The sequence below is a fragment of the Scleropages formosus genome, chromosome 1 (assembly GCF_900964775.1).
Source record: "Scleropages formosus chromosome 1, fSclFor1.1, whole genome shotgun sequence".
Classification (NCBI taxonomy): Eukaryota; Metazoa; Chordata; class Actinopteri; order Osteoglossiformes; family Osteoglossidae; genus Scleropages; species Scleropages formosus.
In genome coordinates this window covers 34,244,090-34,269,623 of record NC_041806.1, presented here as the reverse complement: position 1 = coordinate 34,269,623, position 25,534 = coordinate 34,244,090, and the positions used below count along the sequence as shown (strand labels likewise).

The 25,534-nt window shown below is 39.8% G+C and overlaps 1 protein-coding gene across 6 annotated transcripts in view; it reads right to left on the bottom strand.

The window, feature by feature from the left end:
- Nucleotides 1-25,534, bottom strand: part of nhsl1b (NHS-like 1b) — a 103,209-nt gene that overhangs the window by 51,679 nt on the left and 25,996 nt on the right. For 2 of the 6 annotated variants that reach the window (XM_018735269.1, XM_018735271.1), the window contains exon 1: nucleotides 10,752-10,962. The exons of 3 other annotated variants lie outside the window; for them this stretch is intronic. In XM_018735269.1, coding sequence (XP_018590785.1) covers nucleotides 10,752-10,962 — 211 coding nt within the window. Of the gene's footprint in view, nucleotides 1-3,094; nucleotides 3,124-10,751; nucleotides 10,963-25,534 lie in introns of those variants that run through there. One more of the 6 variants, XM_018735272.1, reaches the window with a different exon arrangement.

Sequence of the window (25,534 nt, the reverse complement as noted above, 5' to 3'; positions counted from 1 at the left end):
GTAGTTCAATTATTCTGGAATAAAAACTTGATATGCTAGTATTTCATTTTATATATCAGGATTTTGTGATTTTCAACCCTGAAATCTGTAACCACAAGGAGATATTTATTTTCCCATTATGTATGTGATAGTCATTATGACTGTCATATCCGGGCTAAAAAAAAAGAAAAAGAAACTTGATTACAAATTAACCAAGTCTGAGACTTTAAAGTCTTAAATACGCCCATACATAATAGAGTAGGTCCAAGTACATACAAAAGCACAAGGAAATAGTTGCAGGGTTGTAAATTGACAGGTTCGCACAATGTCACTGCTGAAGGAGGGAAGGCGAGGTAAATCAGATAGTGGAAAACATATACAGGTTGCTACCTGAAGATAGCTGAAAAAAGCAGCACAAAACAGCCGACTAATCAGCATTTATATGTCAAAGGACTTAAAACTGGACTGCAGAAAGTCAAATCATTTCATTACAGATCTCACGTCACAGCCTTTTTAGTACGACGGCACAAACATATAGCTTAAGCCCCGTGGATCTGATGTATTACAAATGTCGTTCACACAAGATTGTTCTCCATTTTTAAATATTCAACAAGTTAAGCAGACCGCCATACCACCATCAATGATAGTAAATGACGACAGCAGGCAGCTCTGAGACACTGCCCACTCAGGCATCAGCAGGAGACAAACTAATAGCACAGATTGTTAAGAATCACGAAAGCTGCTGTCACAGGGGTTCGGCAAAACCACATTTGGTGGCTCTAGATAATGAAAGTGGTTACACTTGATGTCCCATACCTGGCAGTGCACCAATGGCAAAATTACAGGGCACTTGCTGTGCAATCATAGGGAAATCACAAGAGGAAAGAGAAATCATCAGGAGCTCAAACTCTTCTCAAAGGATACACACAGGGAACTCCAGGAGTTTTCACTGGGCATTCAAAAGATAGTCCACAGGGCACAGGAGATATAACAGTACACAACTGAGTCTGTGGGCAGACATGAGTCAGAGGCTCAGTCCACAATTGAGAAGCGAAGACATTCCCAGCCAAGCCAAACCATAATTATGACAATGCGTCGGGGGGGGGTTTAACACCCTTTGCCGGTACATCAATAGTTCACTGACATCTACATTTTAAAACACTACAGAAAAATTAAATTTCTACAAGAAATTATACTGCTCACTGCAATGGGTGAAGATGAAAAAGATATGCATTAGGATCTCAAATCCCCAGCCAACATGTAACAAGAACGGTTTGCTCCACACTTACTCAGTGCTGAACGAGCATGGGCAAAGAAATGTGACTGCTGGGCTTACCATATCATCACAATGGTAAACAGAAAGAGCAGAATACCTAGGGTTGTTTTAATCTCCTTGTTATTGACCCTCACACACTGCCTGGGTCACTGCAGGCTTAGGGTACATATTTTCACCCAGCTTTCAACGCAGCAGAATCAGTGCATTCCATCTGGCTGAGGCGGCACCCACAGGGAAGCTTCGCAACGACTATCCCATCAACATCCAACTCAGACACAGCGCACTTTGCTCATGATTAAATCCTCATGCATGTCTGTTGTGAAGTGCCTTGCTCTCATTTCCTTTACATTTACATATATGTCTACGGACATTCAAATATGTGATTTCCCCTACTTATTTGTATTAATTTATAAAGGCATTTCTTTCCTGAGGCTTCCATAGATAAGTTTGCTCTAACACTTTCTCAGCTACTGTTTTTAATGTTTGCTATTATTGTTCTTTTACAGATAAAATAGCTGTATCTGATTGATTTTATAGAAACTAAGTGTGACAATTTGCAGTGACACATCAAAATGCAACCTCAAGCTTTCAGAGAGGTTATCTGGTACAGGAATAAAAAAAAATTAGAGGTTTGAAAATGGATGATGTCTGGACACATACTGTATTATGCATATTTTGCACAAAACCTCTGTAATCACTTTAAGTACTGGTACACTGGGCACAGCTCCCAGCCAGATCAACACGGGCAAATAGTTTGGCTCAGCATCTGGCTGTCTTTAACCCCCCAATGAGAGGGTTTTACCCAAAACGACCGACAACCAAAACCTTTGATCTGGAGGGGGAAAAAAAAAAGCGAAAGTGTTAAATGAAGGGGCTTTCATTATAAGGAAGGACTTTTTTTGGACCATATGTCTAAAACAGGGATCAGATGGACATTAAATTACTATTATTCTTTATACAGCTAACCCTGTCGTCCAGTGGGACTTACAATGTTAAATAAGAAACTTCAGAATAATGTTTAAATTCAAATTTTGATGATAAAACAACCTAATCGGGAAACAAACTGCTGCCCCATTGAAGTGTCATACATAATGCAGTTAAATAACCAGCAAAATTCAGGACACAACGTAACATTCATCTCCTACTTCTTACTAACATTATAGAGCCAATCACTGAAATATATAAGGTAAAAGCAAAGGGAACAAGTTGATATTTTTATTGCTAAAACTAAGAACAACAGACCAAAGAACAGTAAGATTTGAAAGTTATAACAAAGTCCAAATATCTTACAATCTTAAATGGAAAATAAAGTAAGACTAATACAACTGCCATGTTGCAGTTGAAGGAAAGTGTGACACAGGGAAAGAGGGATGTGAATGTTTTGGACTTCCCTTGGATCGCATCATGCCTATACAATACACTGTCCACATACAAGTCCAGACTGCTGAGCTGCAGAGGGGAACACCCGATAGAGGTGAAGAAAGAACACCTCAACCAACAGTGCGCCTCATTCTCACACCACCTCACATAAATTGCCTCAGCTCATGGCATCACTCACGAAAGTAACTCCACTGCGATGGCTCCAACTTTACCAGTTGGCTTCAATGTTCCATGAACAAGCGGAGCTTCCAAACAGGACAATAAAAGAAGCACTGAGAGGAAAGGCATTCTTAACAATGAGGTTTTTTTTTCTTCATGCCCAAAGAGATCAAACCTGTTTTGTCTCTTCAACGTGATATCCGGCCACAAAACTAGAGCTGAAGAGTTCCTCTGTGTACCATCAAATATGAAACAAAAGCCCTTATCCATGTTAATCTCATAATTCCAACAGTCCCTTACCTTTCAGGCAGAACATGGTAATTCTGCGCTCCCTGGATACTGAAGACGGAAATCACACTGTGTGGAGCCCTTGCAGAACTCCGAGTGTCTGTAACTCACTGCAAATCACTGCAGCCCCATCGGTCCCATGCATTACACTTACAACAGACACACACACACACACACACACACACACACACACACACACACACACACACACATCCTCATGCAATCCCCTTTTCTCCCTCTCTCCTGGCAGTTTATGCACTGGGGGAGATTGCTGTCCAATCTCATTGCTCTCTCCTAGCCACCGTGCTGACAATCCGCTCCAAAAGGGGGAGAAACCAGCACAAAAGCCTGTGCCCCACCCCCCACCCAGCTGACAACTGTTTTGAACTGGGCTGTCAGCAGTTCCATAGCTGGCTCCCCTTGTCAATTGGCTGGTGATAAAAATTAATCACTTAATCCCTCCCCAACCCCCACTCAACTGTTTGGTATCAAAACCACTGACCCACTGCTCTCTGCTGGATACATTACCTCTGGCCTAGCCAAGAGTAGCAGAGTTTATTTGACAATATCACATTGTCAGTTAAATTTCACCATAACAATCATTCACTTTGACATTTTGATAGTAGCTTCATAAAATCCCTTTGTGTCAAAGATGCTTCCAGTTTCTAACATATCTCCATTTGAAATTAAATTGAAGACAGACAAATGATCTATCAAACCAGATTTGTATTCCAAAGCTCCAGCCTAGGGGTTGAGTGAGGTTGTTTACATCATTTCCTCACAGGCAGTCAATGGATATTCATATCAATTTGAGCCGTCTTAGAGTTAATTTAACCCCATAAGGGTCACTTTCCATGGTCAATGTGTCATGCAAGGGAGGTTGGCTGCAACAGGTTACCATACCTCTCTAATATATTAACGTGGTTACCAAAGTTACTGTAAACAAACATCGAGTTTCCATGGTTCCTAATTGATACCTAAACCCCCCACTCAGAGTGCTGACTGACATGGTGAGAGAAATAATGACCAGAGATCACAACTTTTAAGACTGGGACTACACAAATAAATTGTGCTATTAAGCTCAATAAACTTGATTCTAAGCATCATCTTGGCAGAAGAATCATGGAAGTATAATTCATGGCATTTTTTTTTTCCTCTACACTTGAGAATCTCAGGAAGGCTCAGTTTCAGGGAAGCTTCCACCTGTTTTAGTAGGCTACTCAATTTATAACAGATATTATGCTTGCTCCTGATGAACGTTTTTATGTTTAACGTGCTTAATGTTGCACTGCACACTTTGTCCGCCAGTACTGCCACAGGTGCTAAACATTTGTCATAGAGAGCAACTAAGTGCCACTGGAGAACTCCTAACCCAGTTTTAAAAAAAAACTGAACAGCTGCTCCCTTTACCATATACACAATTACACATATGAATTTATTCACAATTTTCTGTGGAAAGAAGAATATAGATGCATCCCTCATTATATGGACCTCATTTGTTCCTAAAGAGTCTGTATCCCATGAGTGTAAACTGTGAGGTGTTTTCCTATTATTTGAAACAGGGAAAAAAATATGCATCCCTGGACTTTATGAACATGCCCAAATATTTCCACAAACACCCTCTAAACACTTAAAAACTTTCAAGAAATGGTAATCAAAACATTAGGACAAGATACTAAACATAAGGAAATTAACAAAGGTTAAATCAGGGAAAAAAATTTTGTACTAAACTGCTGTACAGTAAGTACACATAAGCATACACTGTTTATATTCATTTAGCAGACGCTTTTCTCTAAAGCGACATAAGTCTCAGAAAAATGCAAGAAGTTCATTACATCGACAGATGAGGAGATTTGGATGCAGACATGTGACTTTTAAATAATTTGTTACATACCACAGAAAAAACCAATGTACATTACAACAGTAGCTGCATATAAGCTTTTCAATTACTGAATTATTTAAAAAGATGAGGCATAACACGTACACATTTGAGTTGCTTGAATTTACCCCTTCATTCAGCTAATTATTTTTTCTTAGTACTGGAGCAATTTTGTTATGGTAAGCATGTTGCTGAAGGGTACTACAACAGGAAGTGAGATTCAAACCATGGTCCATTGAGTACAGGGCAACAGCTCTAACCACTATGCTACCTGTTGCCCTAAAATTAAGCACATAAAAACAATGTGGAAAATTACTTTTGGAAGGGGCCCTTCAGACACTAACTTCCATATTAGTTTGAACTGCTTTCATTTTGACTGAATCATTTCAATATGTGCAGTGTTGACACTATAAATGAGCATGGGGGAAAAAAAGAAAAAAAAAGCAGGCTGATATTTTCAGTAATAGTAAGCTCACCCAGGCAGCTCACAGATCCAGTCTGACTGCCCAGATGATGGCAGGCCAAGCAGAGCCTCAGTTTCTGTTTTGACAGCTTCCTTTATTGTGGCACAACATCGTCTTGCATGCTGCTTCTAGCATTCAAAAACTGATGTGTATAGAGTAAGCCTAGGAATTCCAAGCTTGCTCTCCATTAGGATCCGAAACAGTGATACTGCACATGTTCCTGGCATAACATTACTCTTGGTGGAGCAAATATTCTAAAATTCGGTCTCACTCCCCGAGGAACCTTTGACAGAAACACAAAGCGCAACAGGAATCCAGTTTGTAAATATGATTTCATTCAGAACCGACTACAGAATTCAATGCAGGGGTTCAGAGGTTCGCTATTCCTAAACTGACTGTTTCAAGTACAAATTCTGTAGCGTAAGCATATAAGCAATTTACTGTGTATGTCGATCCTACCGACATGGATCCAGATATGCTCCAGCACCATATCTCAAAATTGGCACAGAAGATGATGCACAGAGGAAATGGGCAGAAAGAGAAAACTTAAAATAACACTGTACACAGCCATAACACATCTTAAAATTTCCTATCATTTTGCAGTAATCTAGTACATTACTCCTTGGACAAAAACTTTCAATGAAGCTGGTATAAATAACATGAAACGATGATCAAAGTTCCTCACATGTATCCTGAAAATGATAATCACACTGATTTTATCACCATTAACCAAAAAGTATGACTGTTTGGCTGATCATGCAACATAAGACTGATTTTCCCACTGTGATCATGGAGATTATGTATAGAATACACTGGTGAAAAGAGAGAATGCATCTTATACTGAATCTCGTACTGCTTTCAATGACAACCGTGACCCCACAATTTAACAAGATTTTGCCAATCATATAATTTACATGTATCTTCATCATATCACCCTTGTGCATACCAAAAGATCCTACCGGCATGCCTTTGAAATCTGCACAAAAACCAGGTGGTGCGCGTACTAAGAGTATCCACTGTTTGAGCAGGGGGTAATGTAATGTTTTCCCTCAAACAATTCTGCATATTTATCTCTAAAGACAGCATTGGCTTTCTAATGCTCTTAATAAAAGAGGATGTCAGTCAATACTGATGGAATTAGGTACATGCTGGATTATGTAAGGAGAGAGTATTACATGCAGAAACAATGCTGCTCTGTTCTACCATAAAAGTGAAAATGCTCTTATATTTGCTTAGGTTCATGGTGAAAATCTGTGGGAGAACTGCCAGTAACTTTGCTTATGTTAAATGTCTTATGCATCCAGAGAGTACAGAGATACAGAAATTCAGTACAAAGGGACACAAATAGAAGGACACATGGTAAGTATAACTAACCTGAATCTGACCCGGCCGCAGTCACCAGGGGGAGAGAGAAAAAAGGGACAGGCAGGGGGTTAGGGAATGCACATTCAGTAATGTAATACTACAGTCACAAAGACAAACGATGGCTGCCATATTGTTAATGAGTATGAGGCAATGTGTAAGTTACTGCTGGTTGTTTAAATAAGCACGCCTAATGGAAACATTTCAAAGAAGTAATTAGTTGTGATGAGTTTTTATTCAAATATACACTGCTAAAACAGATTCTTAATCGTAAGATGAGTTTTAGGAATATAGATGGGAAGTAAACTATAACAGATGTCTGTCTGGGACAGTTCAACTCTGACCCCTGATCTGAAATACAGAGATAAATTAGAACATGTTTGAAACATCAAGATGAACATCAGAGAAAGAGTCTGCTGGGGAAACTGGATGTGGAAGAGAAGTGAATTAGTAAACAGAAAGATATACAAACACGAACAAGCAGACAGCAGGTAGTGCAGGTGCCTCACAACACCTGGACTGCGCAATTAGACATAGATCAAATCCCGGTTCATCTCTGAAACTGAGTTGTACGACATGCCCTACTGTGCACAATCCAGTGCTTGCAAAGTAAATTTATCTTCTAGCCAACTGGAAGGAGGTCAGATTGTAATAAGGGAATTGCTTTTGAATGCCTAGAGTTGGGCTGACATTAACATAAATGATTGACTGAAAACCACTGTCAAATATACAAAACTGCTGTGACTGCTAAACTCACCCAAGATAAAATGATCTGCTGTTAGTAAATTTAGTAGAAGAAAATGGTTAGAACCCAACAAGACAGAGCAACATGCAGTTGTAGTTCGACCTAGAAATATACACTTAAGTGAATGTACATCAATCCCCGGTTTCTGCAGTTGTGATTAGTATTCATTTTAAATCTAAGATGTCTGTCAGCCAGTCTGGTCTTTCTGGGGGTGTTTGAAGCTGGTTGAGTCAAGGTTATCTTACAGATCAGCAGCCTGTGATGAGAAATACTTATTTTCCTCATACAAGACAGGTCTAATGACACACAGCCACTGTCCAGCCTTTCCCAGAGCTCTTGGCTCATAGACAAGAAACGCACATCTTATCACATGACTCCTTTCAAAATGCCCAGTTATGCAGTTCAAGGAAAATGAAACTTACAACCGGAACCGCACTTAATGTGAGAGAAGTACGGAACAGATGCAGACTGTAGGTTAGGTTCTGCCTCTTGACTCCTTTGGTACAATGCCCTTCTCGCCAGGGGATCATCCCTCACAGAAAAGAGGAGAAGATGAGATTGGCAAAAGAGCTTCATAGCCAGTGAGCTTGCTGCTAGGAAACGGGAGCAAACACCCAGCCAGTCAGCACCCTCGAATGGAACCCGCAGTTTCCTTCACAGCACCGTAACCTACTATTATGATGTATATTTAGATGCAAGAAAAGCACAGCAGAGCATTTATAAACTTAATTATTCTGCCATGTGAAGAAACTGAACGCACATGGACATTGGTTCCTGTGTTCAATCGAACACTGCATTCAGATGAGAAAATATTACATATTTTAGATACCCATGAAGGATGTGGAATTACGATCTGTGATCTTCAACTTTTCACTACATAAAACAATATCTTAAGATGGCCAAAAATGTGCCAGAGACTTGTTTCATTCGAACAGGTGAAAAGATGGACATTCATTTATAATGGTGCTTTATAGGCCCATTCAGTTTGCGTTTCAGTCATGAAGACCCATTCCTTAATTACCTCTAGAGGTTATTTGCGACCTTACAGCGCAATTTGCATTCTTTGTCCTACATTTCCGGTCACTTGTCGATGGACAACCGCACAACAATTTGATGAAGGCAACCCAAAAAAACAACTTCCCACTGGAACAACAAAAAGTGATGATGATACACTGAGTATGGGAAGGAATACTATTGATTCTTGCTGCAACAGAAAGGAATATCCCAGTCTGATCCCTTAGCTAACTTTCATCAGAGGAAACAAAGAAAGCGGGACATACTGTATGTATGTAAAACTGCATGTATGTCTCTGCACACAAAATGTTTATATGAAATCACCTATACAGGGATACTATCTAAGGATTAGGGAGAAGTAAGAGTGGAGTATGGCATAAAACAAGGATTTTAAAGACTCCTGGATTAAGCCAAAACAGAAGAACAATGACTACTATTCCAGAAGTCTGCAATTTATAACTACCATGTGCACAAGTCTATGAAATATTAACCAATCGTAGAACAAAAGCAGTTCTCATTTGCTTTCTTTCATCATTCTACTTTCATAAAGCTGTATTTATTTAACTTTGTTAGCAGAAATGTTTCCTCAATAAAAGCGCATTTATTGTCAGTTAAGTTTGAACTTTTGGATGTTTAAAAAAATAACGTCAGAGATCAGCGTGGTGCAAATAACCAAAGTAAGAGATAACAAGTAGGGTGTTCCTCAAGAGGGTTGTTAAGCAATATTTCACCTTGTGTCACTCAATACTATGCCTATACTCCTATTACAGAGTGCAACACCATAAGACTCCTCATCTGTTGCATATGCACCAGTGACAATGCTCTCACACCTGGCCATCAGTCAACTGACAGATGTACATTTACAGCAACTGACTTCTTTTTACTTTGTCAATTTCTTTCCATTTAGAGCTTTTCCTAATTATAGGTGGCAACCACCAGTCTAAGGTTGTTTCACTTACATGACAAGAGCCCTACTGATGGCTCAGGCCACACTTGGGCTGCCAGAGCAAACAAAATGCAAATGAATAACTAACATCCTAAAAAGGACACCTCAAAGAGCAGCGGAAACTCGTTTCTGTTCAAGGTATCTGCTTTTGCACTTGCAACAGATGTGAGAGGTCTTTCAGGCAGGAGCTACTGGGCATTAGAAACTGGAAATGTATCCATACCACAAGGGATGGGACTGTTTTAACCTTTGAAGATGAAACCAGTTTGAACCCGCTGAAATGTGTGCCTTTAATAAATCCCAGAATGATTTTATATTTTTATCAATTCTTATTCAGTGTTACTGAACACAGTACATACAGATTTCACATGCCAGAAGTAAACTTCAGTTTGGAAAATGAGACCGTTTCCACTAAGTATCAGACCAATTGCAACAGTAATCACAGCAGACATAAGTCGTAGCATCATTTCACTCCTCCATGTCATTCAGCATGAGAAACATGTGGGCAGTTACCTGCAGACCCTTTGAGAGTTTTTTCATTCTGAAATGAGGTGAACCCAGTGGAGTTTGCATGGTAAGAGTTGAGTGAAAGGCATGGGGGATCATTTGCTTCTAAGTAAAGTGGTCAGCAGGGCAATCTGGCAAGCAAAGTGCTTCTTGGATCTTTGGGTCTTGTCTAAACAAGTAAAATCTTCACACAGTCATACTGTACAGTCCATACTGTTGCCTCCATATCTCTCGATCGGCTGGTGAAAAGCACTTTTATTTATTCTGAATTGTACATTGCCTTGGAGAAAAGCATCAATAAATAAGTTAAGCAAGTGCAGATGTAAATGTACAAACGTTGGTTGTGAAAATGATAGGTATGAAAACATCTGTTGCTATCTGAGATGCCGGTTCACTTCTGGTGGGACTAAATGTATGTAGAATATTAGAGATTCTACTCATTCTTGTGACAGAACTATGTGACAGAAACCTCTGTCACTTGGTAAAAAAAAAAAAAATGTGCGAATTACATCCAGTTATCAGGGAAAGTCATACCTGTTGGCTCACATGACTTACATGCACCTTTCATTATACATATAACACTGCAATGAATGAACCTGTGTTACTGAAGCACACAGGAGGAGATTTCACATGCCACCACAGCAGTACAACTGTACAACTCTGCAATGAAAGAAACATGGCTCTTTTTTTCCTAGTAACTCTTGAATCCAGGTATCCTCCGTTGTGTGGGAGCCCTCATTATACAGCCTTACCTTTGCGATGCAGGGGCCTGTACACCCAATCATCATCATCCTCTTCCAGTTCGCCTTGCAGTCCGCTAGTCAGCTCCAACTGGCTGTGGAAAAGCTTTCGGGAGCGCCGGGACAGCGACGAGATGCTGAGCCAACTGAGGGCACGTGGCAGGGAGACTGGTCGCTCCTTCCGCTCTCGCCGAAAGGATCCGTGGCTCTTCTCTCTCCTCATCCCCTCAGAATTCAAGCAGCCCCCGAGATGTAATAAAAGTCCCAGAAGACACAGTAACAAAAAGGTCAGGTCAGTTCTTCTTAATATCTTGGCTCTTGGTCCCAGCTCAAGCGGTTCACCAACACACTATCCAACAAAACTCCACTTTTGCATGTTCCAGGTAGTAGACAAATTTTGGAGCATGAACTTGTCCATTTGAAGCACAGAAAGACACATTTTTGCTGCACAGATTGCAGAGACACCACTTATAAAAGTCAACAGATCTAAGCGTTGCATCTGAAACTTAACGCAGGACTCCCACACACTCCACAGGCACTGTGTGAAGATTCAGTGCTTGTTTGTCTCATTTTCACACGCCACAGACCAAAGTCTGCTACTCCGTCATATACTTCTCTGAGGAGGCCACAACCCAGGAGGATGACGTTTCAATGCCGACTGGTCTATGTAAAACGACGAGCTTAAGTGCTCTCTTTACAACGTAGCCCAGGAAGCACATCCTCCGCCCAGCTGGTGAGTCTCTTCCAGCCACCACCTTCCCTCTTCTTCAGCTCCAGCCGTGGTGTTTGTCTTCTATATTTATCCGGAAACAGGGTGTGGAAGCAAGCGTATACAAAGTGCCTGGCAGGAGAAAGGGCAGTTTGGACCTCTTATCTCTCACCTTCGTGCACACATAGCCCGTGTGTCATGACAACCAGACCAGTGAATCATCCAGCCATGGCCCCGATGGGGCTCTGTCCTGCAGTGGGGGACACGCACAGCAGATCTCTGGCTGCCAGTATTGTAGGTCATCCAGGGAAAAGACCGTGAAAGGCTGTGCGGTTAGGGTTACAAACAGGAGAGTGTTGTACTGAAATATGACCTCCCCTCTCACCCTCCTTCTTTTCCTCCTCCTCCTAGATCTTCTGCACTAGCCCTCCCCTGGCCAACAGCATTACAACCACAAGCAGTCTCCTCCCCTTACTCCACTGCCTCCCCAACCCCCATGGTCTCCAGGTGACTGCACACTGTACTCTACACCACAGGGGAACCTGAGTCTGTAAACGCTCCACCCCCCAGCAACAGCTCAGCCTTTGGTAGACAGCTCCACCCCTCAGCAACAGCTATCACATTGAAGACAACGACAAACAAACAAAACACTGCTTCACTAGAAGAACAAGCCAACAAAATCCTTTGGAAGAGGACAGTAACAAGTGCTTCAGTCTTAAGCAAGTGCTTCTGCCTCTGTCTTCATTAAACTGGCGTTCTGTAAACACAGAATGCCCACTCATATCTCATGAGCCCCCCTCCGTAGCCCACCGCTAATCTCCCAAAGGTGTATTTTCTACACAATGCTGCCAAACCATAAATAGATCAAGCATTAAGCACGTTAATCAGTTTACCTTGAATGAAAAGACGCCCTGGGGAAGGTTGAGGAATAGACGTCCAATCACACAGACGAACAAGCAGAAACCTCTCAGCATAGGACAACCATGCGGTTCCGAACGCAGTGTGGCAATATACAAGCCTGCAGTTTCTCTTTGCGTCTCCTGTTCACCTTCACAAACTGAACTTACATGGGGTGGTCTTTACTGGGACAAAGTCCTACACCAGAGGAGAGAAGGGACCGTGGATGTGGGAGCGGGTCCTCTGAGGAATTCCAGTTTAACAGAGGGTTTAGTTAATTGATGCACACTGGTGTTTTTTTGTTTACATCACTGTTGTATAAAAACATTGTCGAACCTGGGGACACATGTAGCTGTCATTCAGTTCACTGATCCAAAAAAAATGCTGTAAAGCATTAAGGTCTCCTTTTTGCTACTAACTGTTGGATTGTGCATAAAACATTTATGGGATGGTAGAACATTCTGTGCATTTTACATGTTATACAGAAAAACTACACATCAGTATAATATCTTCAGCTCCGGCTGCCATACAAACACAGTGTTGTGGAAAATCCATCTCAAGAAGAATAGCAATCTGTGCAAGTGCTGGCCATCATATGGACTGAAGTCTCGCTGAGCTTCCATTACTGAATTACCAGAACTCTAGAAAGCATTACCATTTCATAACCTGGAAGGTGAGTTTAATTGGATAAACATTGTCTATAATGGGTTTAAATAAGGTTAAGGAGCTAAAACACAACATAAGTATCCTGTCCACTAGACTTAGTTGACATTTCACCCCAAATTCTAAGTTTTTGTTTGTGGAAAAAATTGAGAGGTATTTTGAATTAAGTAGCATCCCAGAAGACTGTTGTTTGAGTCTGGGTTTCAACTGATCGTTAAAGGTGCTTTACATGGTAACATGCAATAACATGGATCATAAACTTGTGCTTCAATTAAGCTGAACACATAAGATACATTGGATAAATAGCCTAATGTACATTTCTATTCTAGTTTCATACATTTAATAGCTGTTGTGTCATCTCATCCCAAAAAAGCTGGTACCCTGAAAATGTAACTAAGCAAACCTCTGAGCCATCCTGCAGGACATCCTCATTCTCCTCTTGGTTGACCTCAGAGCCAGGGAACCACAGACCTTCTAACTTGGAGAGGATGAATGGGGTAGGAGGAACATATCTGCCCCATGTGGTGCAAGTAAAGGCCACTCCAACTGTCAGCCATTAAAAATTGAAACAGCTCCCCACACAGATGAAAACATCTAATGGGCCATACATGCTAAACTTGTGCCACATACAGTGACAGCAGAAAAAAAAGCCCATTATCCATGGCACAGAACCTACACTGTGTGTTACCTGCACAGGCAAGAGTCTACTCCACTCCTGTGATGACCACATCGCTTCATTGGATGCTTCAAAAAGCAGGTGCATTTCAAAAATCAGTGGCGCTCACCAACGAAACAGTGACAACACAAAGATGCCCATGTGTGTTTACAGAATCATAATGATCAGTTATCAGTGGGCTGAGAAGGTGGTAGTTTTCTCCTGTGTGGTAATAAGACCTAGGTTCTCTTCTCCAAATAGCCATAGTGAGGACTGAGCCACACAGGAGAGACAAACAGGCTGTCCAGTAGACTAGGAGGAGTCCTGGCCAATCAATATTATCTAAGAAAATCCACTTATTTCTTGCACAGAGGTTAAGGTCACATGCCTCTAAGAGGTCATTCTATGACTACACCACAACCATTTTATCAAGCTACGTTACACGTCAAATGTAAAAGACAATACTAATGTAAACTAAAGTGTGACTGCAACATCAGCATAGACCTTCAACAGGCTGTCTACACTGTATCTCACAAATACAAGCGTTTTTAAACATAACACAGTGACTACAAATACATTGACTGAAAATGCAGCAATATGTTAAAACTAAAAAAATTTTCATTAGAATTCCAATTAAAAGTTACAAGCGGTTAAAAAAGTAGATTTGAGCTTTCCCATTTCAAGCTAGCTGAGCTGTAAAATGACATCATCAACATGGTTTTTACAGTAATTCTTTGAGCACATCTGAGATGGATACAGAAACTAACTATAAAATGACATTTCGAAAACCAGATGTAAAATATTTGAGAGAGGCCAAATGTTGCCAAGAAGGCTTGCATCTGGCTTCCCGAGCAGCTGGCAAAGCACTGGGCTGGGCACAGAAAGCTGACACGGGGGGTGGAAACATGACCAGACATCAGCAGGGCCACCATGTCATGTCAATCATCACGCAAACGAAAAAGACACAGCGATCACACTTTAATCCTGCTTTTCAGAACCTACACTCCGCTCCCTTTTAAATTTGAAGATTACTAAAACATAGCAGAACAACTTGTGTCACAAGAAATAATTACATTTGTATCTGTTCACATGTAAAGAAAACACACAATGAATGACTTAACTAAATTACATATGCGAATAAAATACAAACACATTCAAAATGGACATAATATTTTATTACTGAAGTGCTTAAACTTTTATTCAGATTACATTTGAAATAATGGCTTATTTTGGTTCAGGCATTCAAAGCTTTACAGTTTAAATGCAAAGCCTAAGGAAGCATTAGTAAACTGCAGGCTTTTTAAATAAACTGACACCCCCCTCCTTAGCTGGTTTACAGGCATAAACACCTACTCATTTACATAATTCATTTAGCTGACACTTTTCTCCAAAGCAACTTACAATGTTATCTACTTATGTACCTATTTACATGACTGCACAGTTTTTACAGAATCATCTTAGGGTAAGAACCTTGCTCAAGAGTGCCACAGCAAAAAGTGGGATTCAAACCTGTCACCTCAGAATCCAAAGGATGAAGCTGTAACCATTATCATACTTGATGCTCCACAAACTCATAACTTTAAACTTCACTGTAACCAAATAAAAAAAATGAAGAGGTAACCAACAACAACAGATAGTTATGCTTTAAGTAGGTCCTACAACTCAGAAGTTGCCTGATTAATATTAGTGCACAAACACTTTTATAAACAAAGAGCAATCAGAGAGGACATGTGTAACTGTGGCTGTCAAAAAGCTCACAACTACCTGTCATCCGCACAGCCCTGACAGTGTACTTAGACTCCTTTAATGTAGGTTGTGACTACAACACCAAATCACACAACAGCACTGAGCCAGCCTGGGCCCACTGTAAACTCACTTTGGTCTCAAACCACTGCACATAGAGCTGGCAACTAGATGGCATTAAATCTGAATTTCAAATCTCCACAGATTTCAAAATCTAGTCTGACAGTCATTTATTGGGCACTGCTAAGCATTCATTAGTTTTTGTGAAGGTCTGTGTGTCAACAAACATACATGTGTAGTTATAAAGGGGTTCTGCTATATAGGTTTAGCAGTGCAGTTAAAGTCGCAAACAGGGCTTCTGTGGTTGGAATCAGGTGGATGGAGGCTTTGATGTTAATGTATCGAGGTGGGGGCCAGGATTTGGACCACTGAGCCTAATGACGCTGCAGACTTTCTTCCATGACTTCAGTTTGCATCCCACTGAACCTTTACAAGCCCCGTGAGTTCGCCACCCTACTTTTGCTACAGTGTTCTTAAAAGAGATGTAATTATGGCCTGTCTGTTTTCATAGTCCAGGCTTCTATAAAAACAAGAATGTAGCTCTTGAAACTATAAGAAGCAGAAGAAAGTGGGTCCGTTCAGTTAAAAAAAAAAAAAAATCATTTTAAGCTGGTATATAGGAGTTTGAGGGTTATAACAAAAGGTCACAGGTTTCAATCCCATCTCTGACTGTAGTACCCTTGAGCAAGGTACTTACCCTAAAATTGCTCCAATAAAATTATCCATCTGTATGAATGAATAAATAATTAAGTAGTTTAACACTGTAAGAAAGAGAGAAAAGCATCAGTTAAAGTAAAAAATGTACATTTAAATGTATTCTACTTTTGTTTTTTAATGAGCAGTTCACATTCTGTCTTTACAAAGTGAAAATGACTGGGGAAGAAACATGGTCATTGGCAGTGCAAAACTGAAATTTGAATTTCCAGAAAACTGGTTCCTTAAAACGAACAGACACTTCAGACAAACAGCATCAGATTTAAAAAGTCCCTCCATGTGTGAGGAGAGGTGTGTACTCAACCTCACTGCCAGCATAAAGGCTAGAATATGCCAAGAACAACAGAAGTGACAAATGACAGGGCTATACTGATGATAGCAAACAAAGTCATGGCGATGCAGCGGATTCAGAGATCCTCTCTGAAGAAGGGATTCCAAGATTTTAAGAGTCAAAATAATGACAATACGTTGGATACATTCCTAGCCCAAGTACCAATTTTAAGCTATTATTCTATAATTTCCCTTTAAATTAATGCATTTTCATGTTAACTGAGAAAACTAACTTATTGCTATTCTTGTTTGCTAATTATGTTCTGAAAACAAAAGACCTTTATTTGACCAGAGCAAGTATAAAGGGTCTTAGGAAGCTGAGGAACAGTTTGCTTGAAATGGGTGATAGCTTAACAAACTGAAACAGAAGACAAGGGCCAAAAAAAAAAGGTCCGAATGCAAGCAAAAAGCTAGAGGAGGATAATGTAATCACTTTGTAAGTGGAACACATACAGAAAAATACAGACTGACATAAACACAAACGCACATTTGTTTTATCAGTCAGAGGATTGCCCAAAATCTCATTTTAATGCAATAAACTGAGCATGCAAATGCTGAAACCAAGCAAGACTTTTTTTAAAAAAAAAAAAACACACATATTTAGTTTTCTAAAAGCTTCCTGTGCTTGAGGGAATATTTTCTTCAAAAATGTCTTCTTAATTTCAACAAAAGAAAGTTCACACAATATACAAGGGACATGACACACCGGTGTGTGGCAGAACTGACCTCCGTCTCTGGTGGATAAGGATCTGAGAGTCTTGATACTGAATAAGGCAGGAAGCATATTGATGAGGTTTATAACATAACCCCAGGGAGTGGTGAAGCTACTCATACTAAATGATGGCAGTCAAATTCCATGACTCACACAGTCAATCCACCGCCTTGTTCTGTGGACGCTACAAAATGTCAGTTACTTTGGACACAGATGCTGCCTAGACTTCATATGGTACATTAGAGCAATTCTCCAGAATGAACTCATCCAGAGGATCAATAGAAGGAGTTCCTGAGGAACTCACGGTACTCCTCTGATTAAATCTCATGAGCTACACAGTGCTGACTGTTTTTAAAATCACAAGACGGAGCAGAATTCAGAGAAGACTGCACTCAGTTTCATCACACGTTATCATCTCCTTTCTGCCTCAACAGAACATTAGGTTGTGTGTGAGGATGTGATAAAGAAAAACAACTAAATATGTTTATCTCAGACTGATAATGGGTACCATTTTATGGTTTCCTCTTTGGCATTTTTACACCTCAATACACTAAGCTTTCAGATGAAGAGACTAATAGCATTCCAAAGAGCAAAGGACAGTTTCTAAAACAAAGGCATCAGCTCATATCTGCTGTCTTAAAACTTAAAGTTTTGCCCTTATTTTAAGTTTCAATTCCCTACAATAAGTAATTCAATTTATTTTATATAAGTTACAATAGACTCTTAAAATAAGAAACAAAATCATGTCACAGGACTGTGAACAGTATAGCATGGGGATGTAAAAAGTCTGCTAGAAGCCACATTTCACATAAATATTTAAGAAGAGGGAAAGATGCTGGATTGGACATTCATTTAACTATACAAAATCCAAACACTTGGGCTTCCACTGTGTTATATTTTGAACTATAAATTCGCGACCCAGAGAGGCTTCTAGCACCTGTCCAGCACCGATCCAATGTTCCACAGGACTTCCTTACACAGGGCACTTAAGTGGCAAACAGATCACACCTGTCTTTAAATAAGAAATAGAACTTAATCTAAATGAAAACTTCAAATTAAGATAAAGAATTCCTTATTACTGACATAAGGAATTTTTATGTATTATTAGGTAGCCACTTCTCGTACTCTCGTAACTACCATTAAGAATTTATTTGCTTAAGAATTTCCTTGTCAACGAATATTTATAGGCTATGTGTACACTTTGCTCAGTTATATGTAAATTCTAATCTAGAAAATGCAGAATCGCACTGTGGAGACTGGATGATTCAACCCTGGTAAAGCCAAGAAGAACCATACAACAAAATTTTAATTTTAAATCAAATTCAAAAATACGTTGGTCTCAGGTAACAAATTGACAGTTTAATTGTATATTTAAAAGTTTTTTTTTTTTTAAAGCTGTATCTACTTTCTGTAATTTTTGTTTATTATTGAGCAAACGAACTGTGTTTCTGCACTCAGAATCAGTAAAACAAATTCAAACAGTAGGACAGTGGGATCACATTCGTTCAAATCTCTTCCACATCATTTACAGTTAATGTCTAATGTTTATGAACACTGGTGATCCATACTTGCAAATTTTATGAAATACATCTGTCAACAATCTGGCCTGAGTGGGATTTTGTGCAGCAAAAATATCTGATTTTCAGTCACTTTAAATTAGTTTTAATATTAATATAGCTCAATGTAGTTTTTTTTTTTTTTTTTTTAAATCTTATTAGTCCATTCTACTTTTATTATGTGTCGTGTCACTGTCATTCTGTCTGTGCTGTGGAAGTGTCACCAAGACAAATTCCTTGTATGTGTAAACATACTTGGCAAAGCTCATTCATTCATTGAATATTAAAACAATATAAAAAAATGAAATTATTTTTATTTATTGGGACATCCAAAATTCACATAATCTAACATGTGAATACACAGAGAAATTACAGATCATTAATAATAATATTACTATTACTGAAAGTGGCTTTGAAGTTAGCAACTGTGGGTTTACAAACCTAACTGTAATCACAAGGTGAGGAACTAGTCTACGTTCTAATAAGCCTCAGGTATATGAAACTGTTATAATTAAGACTTTACCTAGCTTCAGTTTCGGCTTTTCAAATGAACTGTACAAAAACATGAAAAAGCTTCAAAAAAAAAAAAAACATACAAATGAAACATTTTTTCGGTTAACACACACCAGTTTCTTTCCTCAGGCCATCTACCTCATGAACAACTAAATCCCCCCTAGAGAGTAATCCAGTGCAACACACAATGCTATTTATAATTATATCTGTTTATCACATCATATGTCTTACTCACATTCCCTTGCATTTGTATAGAACATACCTGTACATACATATAATGTCTAGTGACTATTTTTGTATATTGTGTACTTTATATTTTTTTTTATCCTTTATTCACATATTCTATCTTCTCATCTGTGTCTTGTCACTGTCATTCTGTCTGTGCTGTGGAAGTTTCTGTCACCAATACAAATTCCACGTATGTGTGAACATACTTGGCAATAAAGCTCTTTCTGATTTTAATTCAAAAGACTGGGACAACTGAAGGCAACTAGATTTAAAACAGCCACAAGGGGGAGTCACTAAACTACAAATACATGTACCCTGTCACAGATACAACCCAGTCTCTCACCACCCAAAGTAGTAAACTTCTATTCTCAATTAGACAGTTAGTGTTTCCAAACTCAAAGCATTACTCTAATATCAGATAGTAAACGATGGCAACGGTATATAAACGGTTCCAGAAATCTGTCATCTGTAAAAGCATATAAAGCCTTCCCAGCCACAGCACACAACTGAGGTCTCAGAAACAGGCATCTCCAGTCAAGGAAACAAGGCCTATCGCTTCCTCATCCTTTTCGCTCCCTGTGCTGTGACTCATTCCAAGGTGCATCACTCCCTCTTATCAGGCTGGAATGACAATGGACATTTGAGCAAATAATGGTTTTTTTTTTTTTTTTTTCCCCCCACTTTGTGCTTAAGTCTGACGACAACTGGGAGCCACTCGGTGAACTTCCTGTTTACAAGATTAGGTTTCAATACGCTTGGACGATTTTCCCCCCTCAGGATTTCAAGTGCCACGGCTTTCCTGGAGGAAACGGGAAAGCTCCGTCCTTCCTGCCTCTGTGAACTATCCCGATTGTTCAGCAGTTTGGTGTCCATCCGTTTAAGTACTTCCATGGCAAGGGGTAGCCAATTTAAATCAGACAATTTTTTTTATTCAGTTGATTGAAATTAGGTTTACTGATTTTTCTCCCATTTTTCATCAAATCTCATAAGGTTTATTTAGGAACATCAAGAAGCACTCAGAAACACCTTTCAATGACAGGAAACTCAATACAAAGTACTCAAATGAATAAAATTAATTAAATAGCATGATTTAACAATTAAATAACAAGAACTCCAGAATAATTAAATCACTGTTTAATACAGAAGTCAGCTTTAAACAGTTTGTAACACATAAAAAAAACATCAAAAATTAAATTACATCAAAACTTTTGGATAATGATATTATCCAATTATATATAGTCCTCCATTCACAGACACCAATAGTTTTACTAGAAGTATGGGTTACTTATGGCTCACCCAGCTCGATGTTCTAGTTAGAGACCTTGAAGAGAAACAAGTTTTGCCACATTTTCTGTGCTAAGCCTGTTCCAAAGTTTAGACTGGGCAAGTCCATATGCTCTATGCCTGTAGAGGATGCTGTGGCAGAAAGATGCTGGTTGAGAGCAGCCATGGATTCACATCAATGACATCACTTTCTTTTAAAATTCAACAAATTTAAAACATTTTCAGGAAGAAAAAAATTTTTGGTAATATTAGTATTAATATAAATAGTTAGTTACAGAGAATGGTCAAAATTTTTCTGTAAAAATATGATTTAAATAAAAACAATCACAGTAGATTTACTATGGTGTAGAATTTAGGTAAATCAATTCTAAAAGTAAATAAACTTCACTAATCAGTATACAATATGTGTGCATTTAAATTCAGGATTCACCAACAGTACATAGATGACACACTAAGAGAAGATGCCAAAGGTAAACATGAATTAAATATGGTTCAAACACTTGTGGAAATGGTAGCAACTTCATTTCACGCAGTTGGCGTATATCTGTCTGTACCAGCTATGAGCCAGCTGAATATGTTAAAGCAGGTGTTGGCCTCTAATCTTCGAACTCTGACCCTCAGCAGCTGACAGGAGACCTTTTAAAGTTTGGCCATTCATTCTGGCCATTGTTTGCATTAGCCCTGAAGGTGGAACGGATGACAGTCAGACTTCAGGATAAAAAAAAACCTCTTTAAAAACAAGACAGTCAACTTCATGGCTTTACTGGATTAGTAACTACCTTTTACACCCTTCTGACTCACAGGGCTCACATACCAGCTCTGTCACACATACACACAACTCCCTAAAACACCCAGAACCTCAAACCCAGACAGGGACTCATACACATCCAACATCTGTGGCAGATGGTCTGCACTGCATTCACAACAGCTTTTGTTACCTGTTCTGTTTCTGCACCCTTCTCTTTCAATGCAAGAAACATCCTACACATGAAATAATCATATTTCAACAGCTGCTGTACAATTCCAAATGGTGGCAACCGATTCCCCACCCAAAAAGTCCAGCTCACACAATCATCTCCAAGGCAAGCTGTGTTCAATTAAGGATTTTATCAAAGATAGCACAAAAATGAGTGTCAACAATGAGATCTCCAGCAGTTAGACATGCGCCATTGTTGCCACCACAACAATTACATCACTAATTAGGCAGGAACTGTTAACTGAACCAATCTGTCCACACAGCAAGATTCCCAGTACTGTACACCCGAGGGCCAATGAGTGTTTCCATAGAGATCTGCCGTCTATGAAGAAACCTAAAATACCCTAGGTGCAAATGATGAGGACCCATTATAAATAAATCATGGCCTAGGAGAGTGTTAGTATAGACTATCACAAAGCTGCTGGACACCTACAGGATCTCCATTTTGAAGACTCAGAGTATAAGTGATGCTTTGAATAGTTAAATGCAGCCTAACCAGATTAGGTTTATTTTTTTTCTAAGCATCTGATTGTGACAAGGCACCCAGCTTCTGCAACAGACAACTCTGAGACAATCGGGGTTCCACTGCTCAGCAGATTGTGGATTTCCACACCTGCAAAGAGTTTTGGTGATGCAATGGAAAGAGAGACCTCCACACAACACGGCCACCAAAAACAGCGCAGACACCTGATTCGTGACCCACTTCTGAGGCAGATGTCTGACAAGCAGTTCACTTCTATTAGGCAACATCTTTGGTGGCACACAGCTTATTCACGCCAGCAAAACATGCCAGTACTTAATGATTAGCCATCCGCAGCCTGGTCCAGTGTCTTCGAACACTGAAGCCATTTTTGCCATTCTGCATTTATTTAACTACTCACTTGAAATCTCACTAAGGATAGAGGTACCCATAAACAGCTTTAAAGCAGTACTCCAAACAGCATTCCAAACACAGATATCGATCTAGGAGCGTAGCCCAAGCCTTCCTACAGACAAGGTGGCAGATGTCTCACTCCGCTGATGACCCTGAAGGAAGGGACCTGCGGACAGGGCAGTCCACAGCACAGAAGTGGCAGGCCATCATTGCAGTATTACCACCTCTGTCTCATCCCTCACAGTACCAAAATGTTCCCTCTTGAGCCAACATCCTCTATACCAGGGAAGTCATACGATATTCTTAAGATCAGCTTCTAAGTGGGAAGCTATCACTCTTCAGAAACAGCACTTCCACTTAAGGCAGGTTGTGTTTTCTTTTAATCTTAAATTCACAGGAAACAGCAACTTCATTTACAATAAATGTGTGGATTACAGTAACTCACTCCAAAATGGAGCAGGGCTATGAAAAGTAGAAGGTACATTAGGAAAAATTCCTAGGAACTCTCTGTGATGGAAATATATTCACAGGATATATTATCCTATGGAGGAACAGTGCAAACTACAGTAAATGAGCATCCCTGTTATATATTGCCCTGCTTCCAGGGTGTCTCCCATGCAAGTAACACCAGTCTCCTCTGTGACCTAAGGATTCAACTATTTTAATGAAAGGCAATACTTAAACTTGTCAGCAGCCACCACTATTGCTGCAGTCATCACTATGAACATGTGGCGTAAAACTACATACTTTAATACTACTCCAGTTAACATAACTGGTTATGAAATATTGTCTTCTCGCACACTGCTGGTACAATCAGGAGCTTATGTTCTGTCTGAAAACAAGGGAAGGGCTTGATCCTAGACATCAAAGTTGTGTGAACTGTCCGGCTAAACCAGGGAACACAGGAGGAAATGTCTATCTTGCTGCACACAGACAGGGTTTTCTAACAGTGAATTTTCTAACAGATTGACAAGAATGAGGCAGTGAGAGAGATTTTATCAAACATTTTGACAAAGAGACAGTCAAGTACAGACAGAAAGACACAAACATTCAAAGACAGATAGGCAGAGCAACAAAAAGAAGCAAACGAACAGATGTAGAGACAAAGAGATACAGACGCATAACTAGAAGGGTGCCTGGACTGCCACTGGGTGCATGCAGACATGTGGTCCCACCACTGCCAGTCAGATGGAGGAATGTAGAGCATTCTACGTGAGCCCTGAAGGAGACCAGGTGTTCTTTCAACACCTGAGAAGCTGAAGAGGACAAGAAAGCAAATACATTGCTCAAGGCAGCTCTGACCCTGGCATTTGCACTCTCACCATGGTGCTTATTATCTCAGGGGCATTCATTTGTCCATCAAGTACTGAATCCAGTCTTCTAGTTCAGCTTTGAATTCTGAATGGCCTCCATAGCCCACCATAACAGGGGAAGAAAAAAAAAAAAGTTGTTTAAGTGTTACATCCAAGTAAATAACAAATGACAATGTGCTTCTAAAAATTTTGGTAATTATTTTTGAAATGTGTGAAGTGTTCAGGTTTAAACTTAACGGCTCCTTACATCACGGGACTGTTCGAGCGTCTCATTGTACACTGTCCTCTAGTACTTTAAAAACTTAGTTTTACGCCTGAACACCAGCACTAGTAACAACCCATAGGTGCATCACAAATACTGATTTGGTGTTTTCAAAGCAGGCAAAAGTGCATAGGGAAATTATTTCTGGTCATGATTAATTAGGGAGCAGCCCACAAGGTGGAGGTTACACATGAAAATTTCTCCAACAAAATCTGCTTGCCATGTGTAGAGAGAAAAAGTCCTCTTATTCCTTGGATCTTTCTAATTTTGTCCTGCTCTCGCAAATCAATTATTTGTCTTTGAGTCCTCCGCCAAGTAAAACAGAAGAGGAGATTAGCCACACAAAGCAGCAGCTTTGGGATTATCATATTAAGTGAATTGCTTTCCCAAGGGAGACTCCCCCCCCCCCCCACCAAACAGTGAGGTGGGACTTCAATAAGTGAAGCATAACACACGCTGACACTGATTTGTACGATTTTTGGGAACTGGGAGTAATCCCACTTCCTCCCCTCAAGAGTTTGTCTCTTGTGAGAATTGTGATATGTCGCATTTTAAGATTTAATTTTGGTGTAAAGAACATGGCAGAAAAATTAGTAAAGTGCTATAAATGAAGAAAATAAATAAAAAAGCAACAGCTGAATTTTCAACAATTACTTTGACAATGGACTTTCAACGCTGGGTAAATAAAAATAGTGTGTTGAAAGTCAAAAACACATGCTCTCCCCCAGGCCTGTGAAACGAACAATTGTTGTGTGGAAGGCATTTCTCTTCCACTGCTCCATGCGACACATAGCCCACAGCTCATTCTCACTCAGCCTGACCTGCCAAAGGAATAACATAGATCCTGATGGTTTCTTGACATCAGGGAGGGGCTCGAGGATGTGGTGGACATGAGGAAATGAGGGATATCTGCTGGACAACAATGAGACGGCTGGACACAAGCTTGTCACACATCCCCTTTCGCAGCTGTGGGCAGTCTGTACCATGATATCAGCACATACAAACAGCCAAAAGAACACATCCAGTGCCAGCTCTATCACCACAAAGAATGTAATACTGCATTAGAATCTAAGTAAATACCTGTAAATAAAGAGGAAACATAAAATATGACTTTGAATTTGTTTTATTGTGCTTTTATACCAACTATGGTCATACCCATTTTCAGATTGCAGTTTGTCAAATGAAATTCATAAATATTTTCAGCAGTAACTTGTTCTTCTCCAGGATGTTAACTGAATGAAGGAGTTACAATGGTGCTATGACAGAAGCCTTAAACTGGACGGCAAGCAAAGAAACATCACCTCCC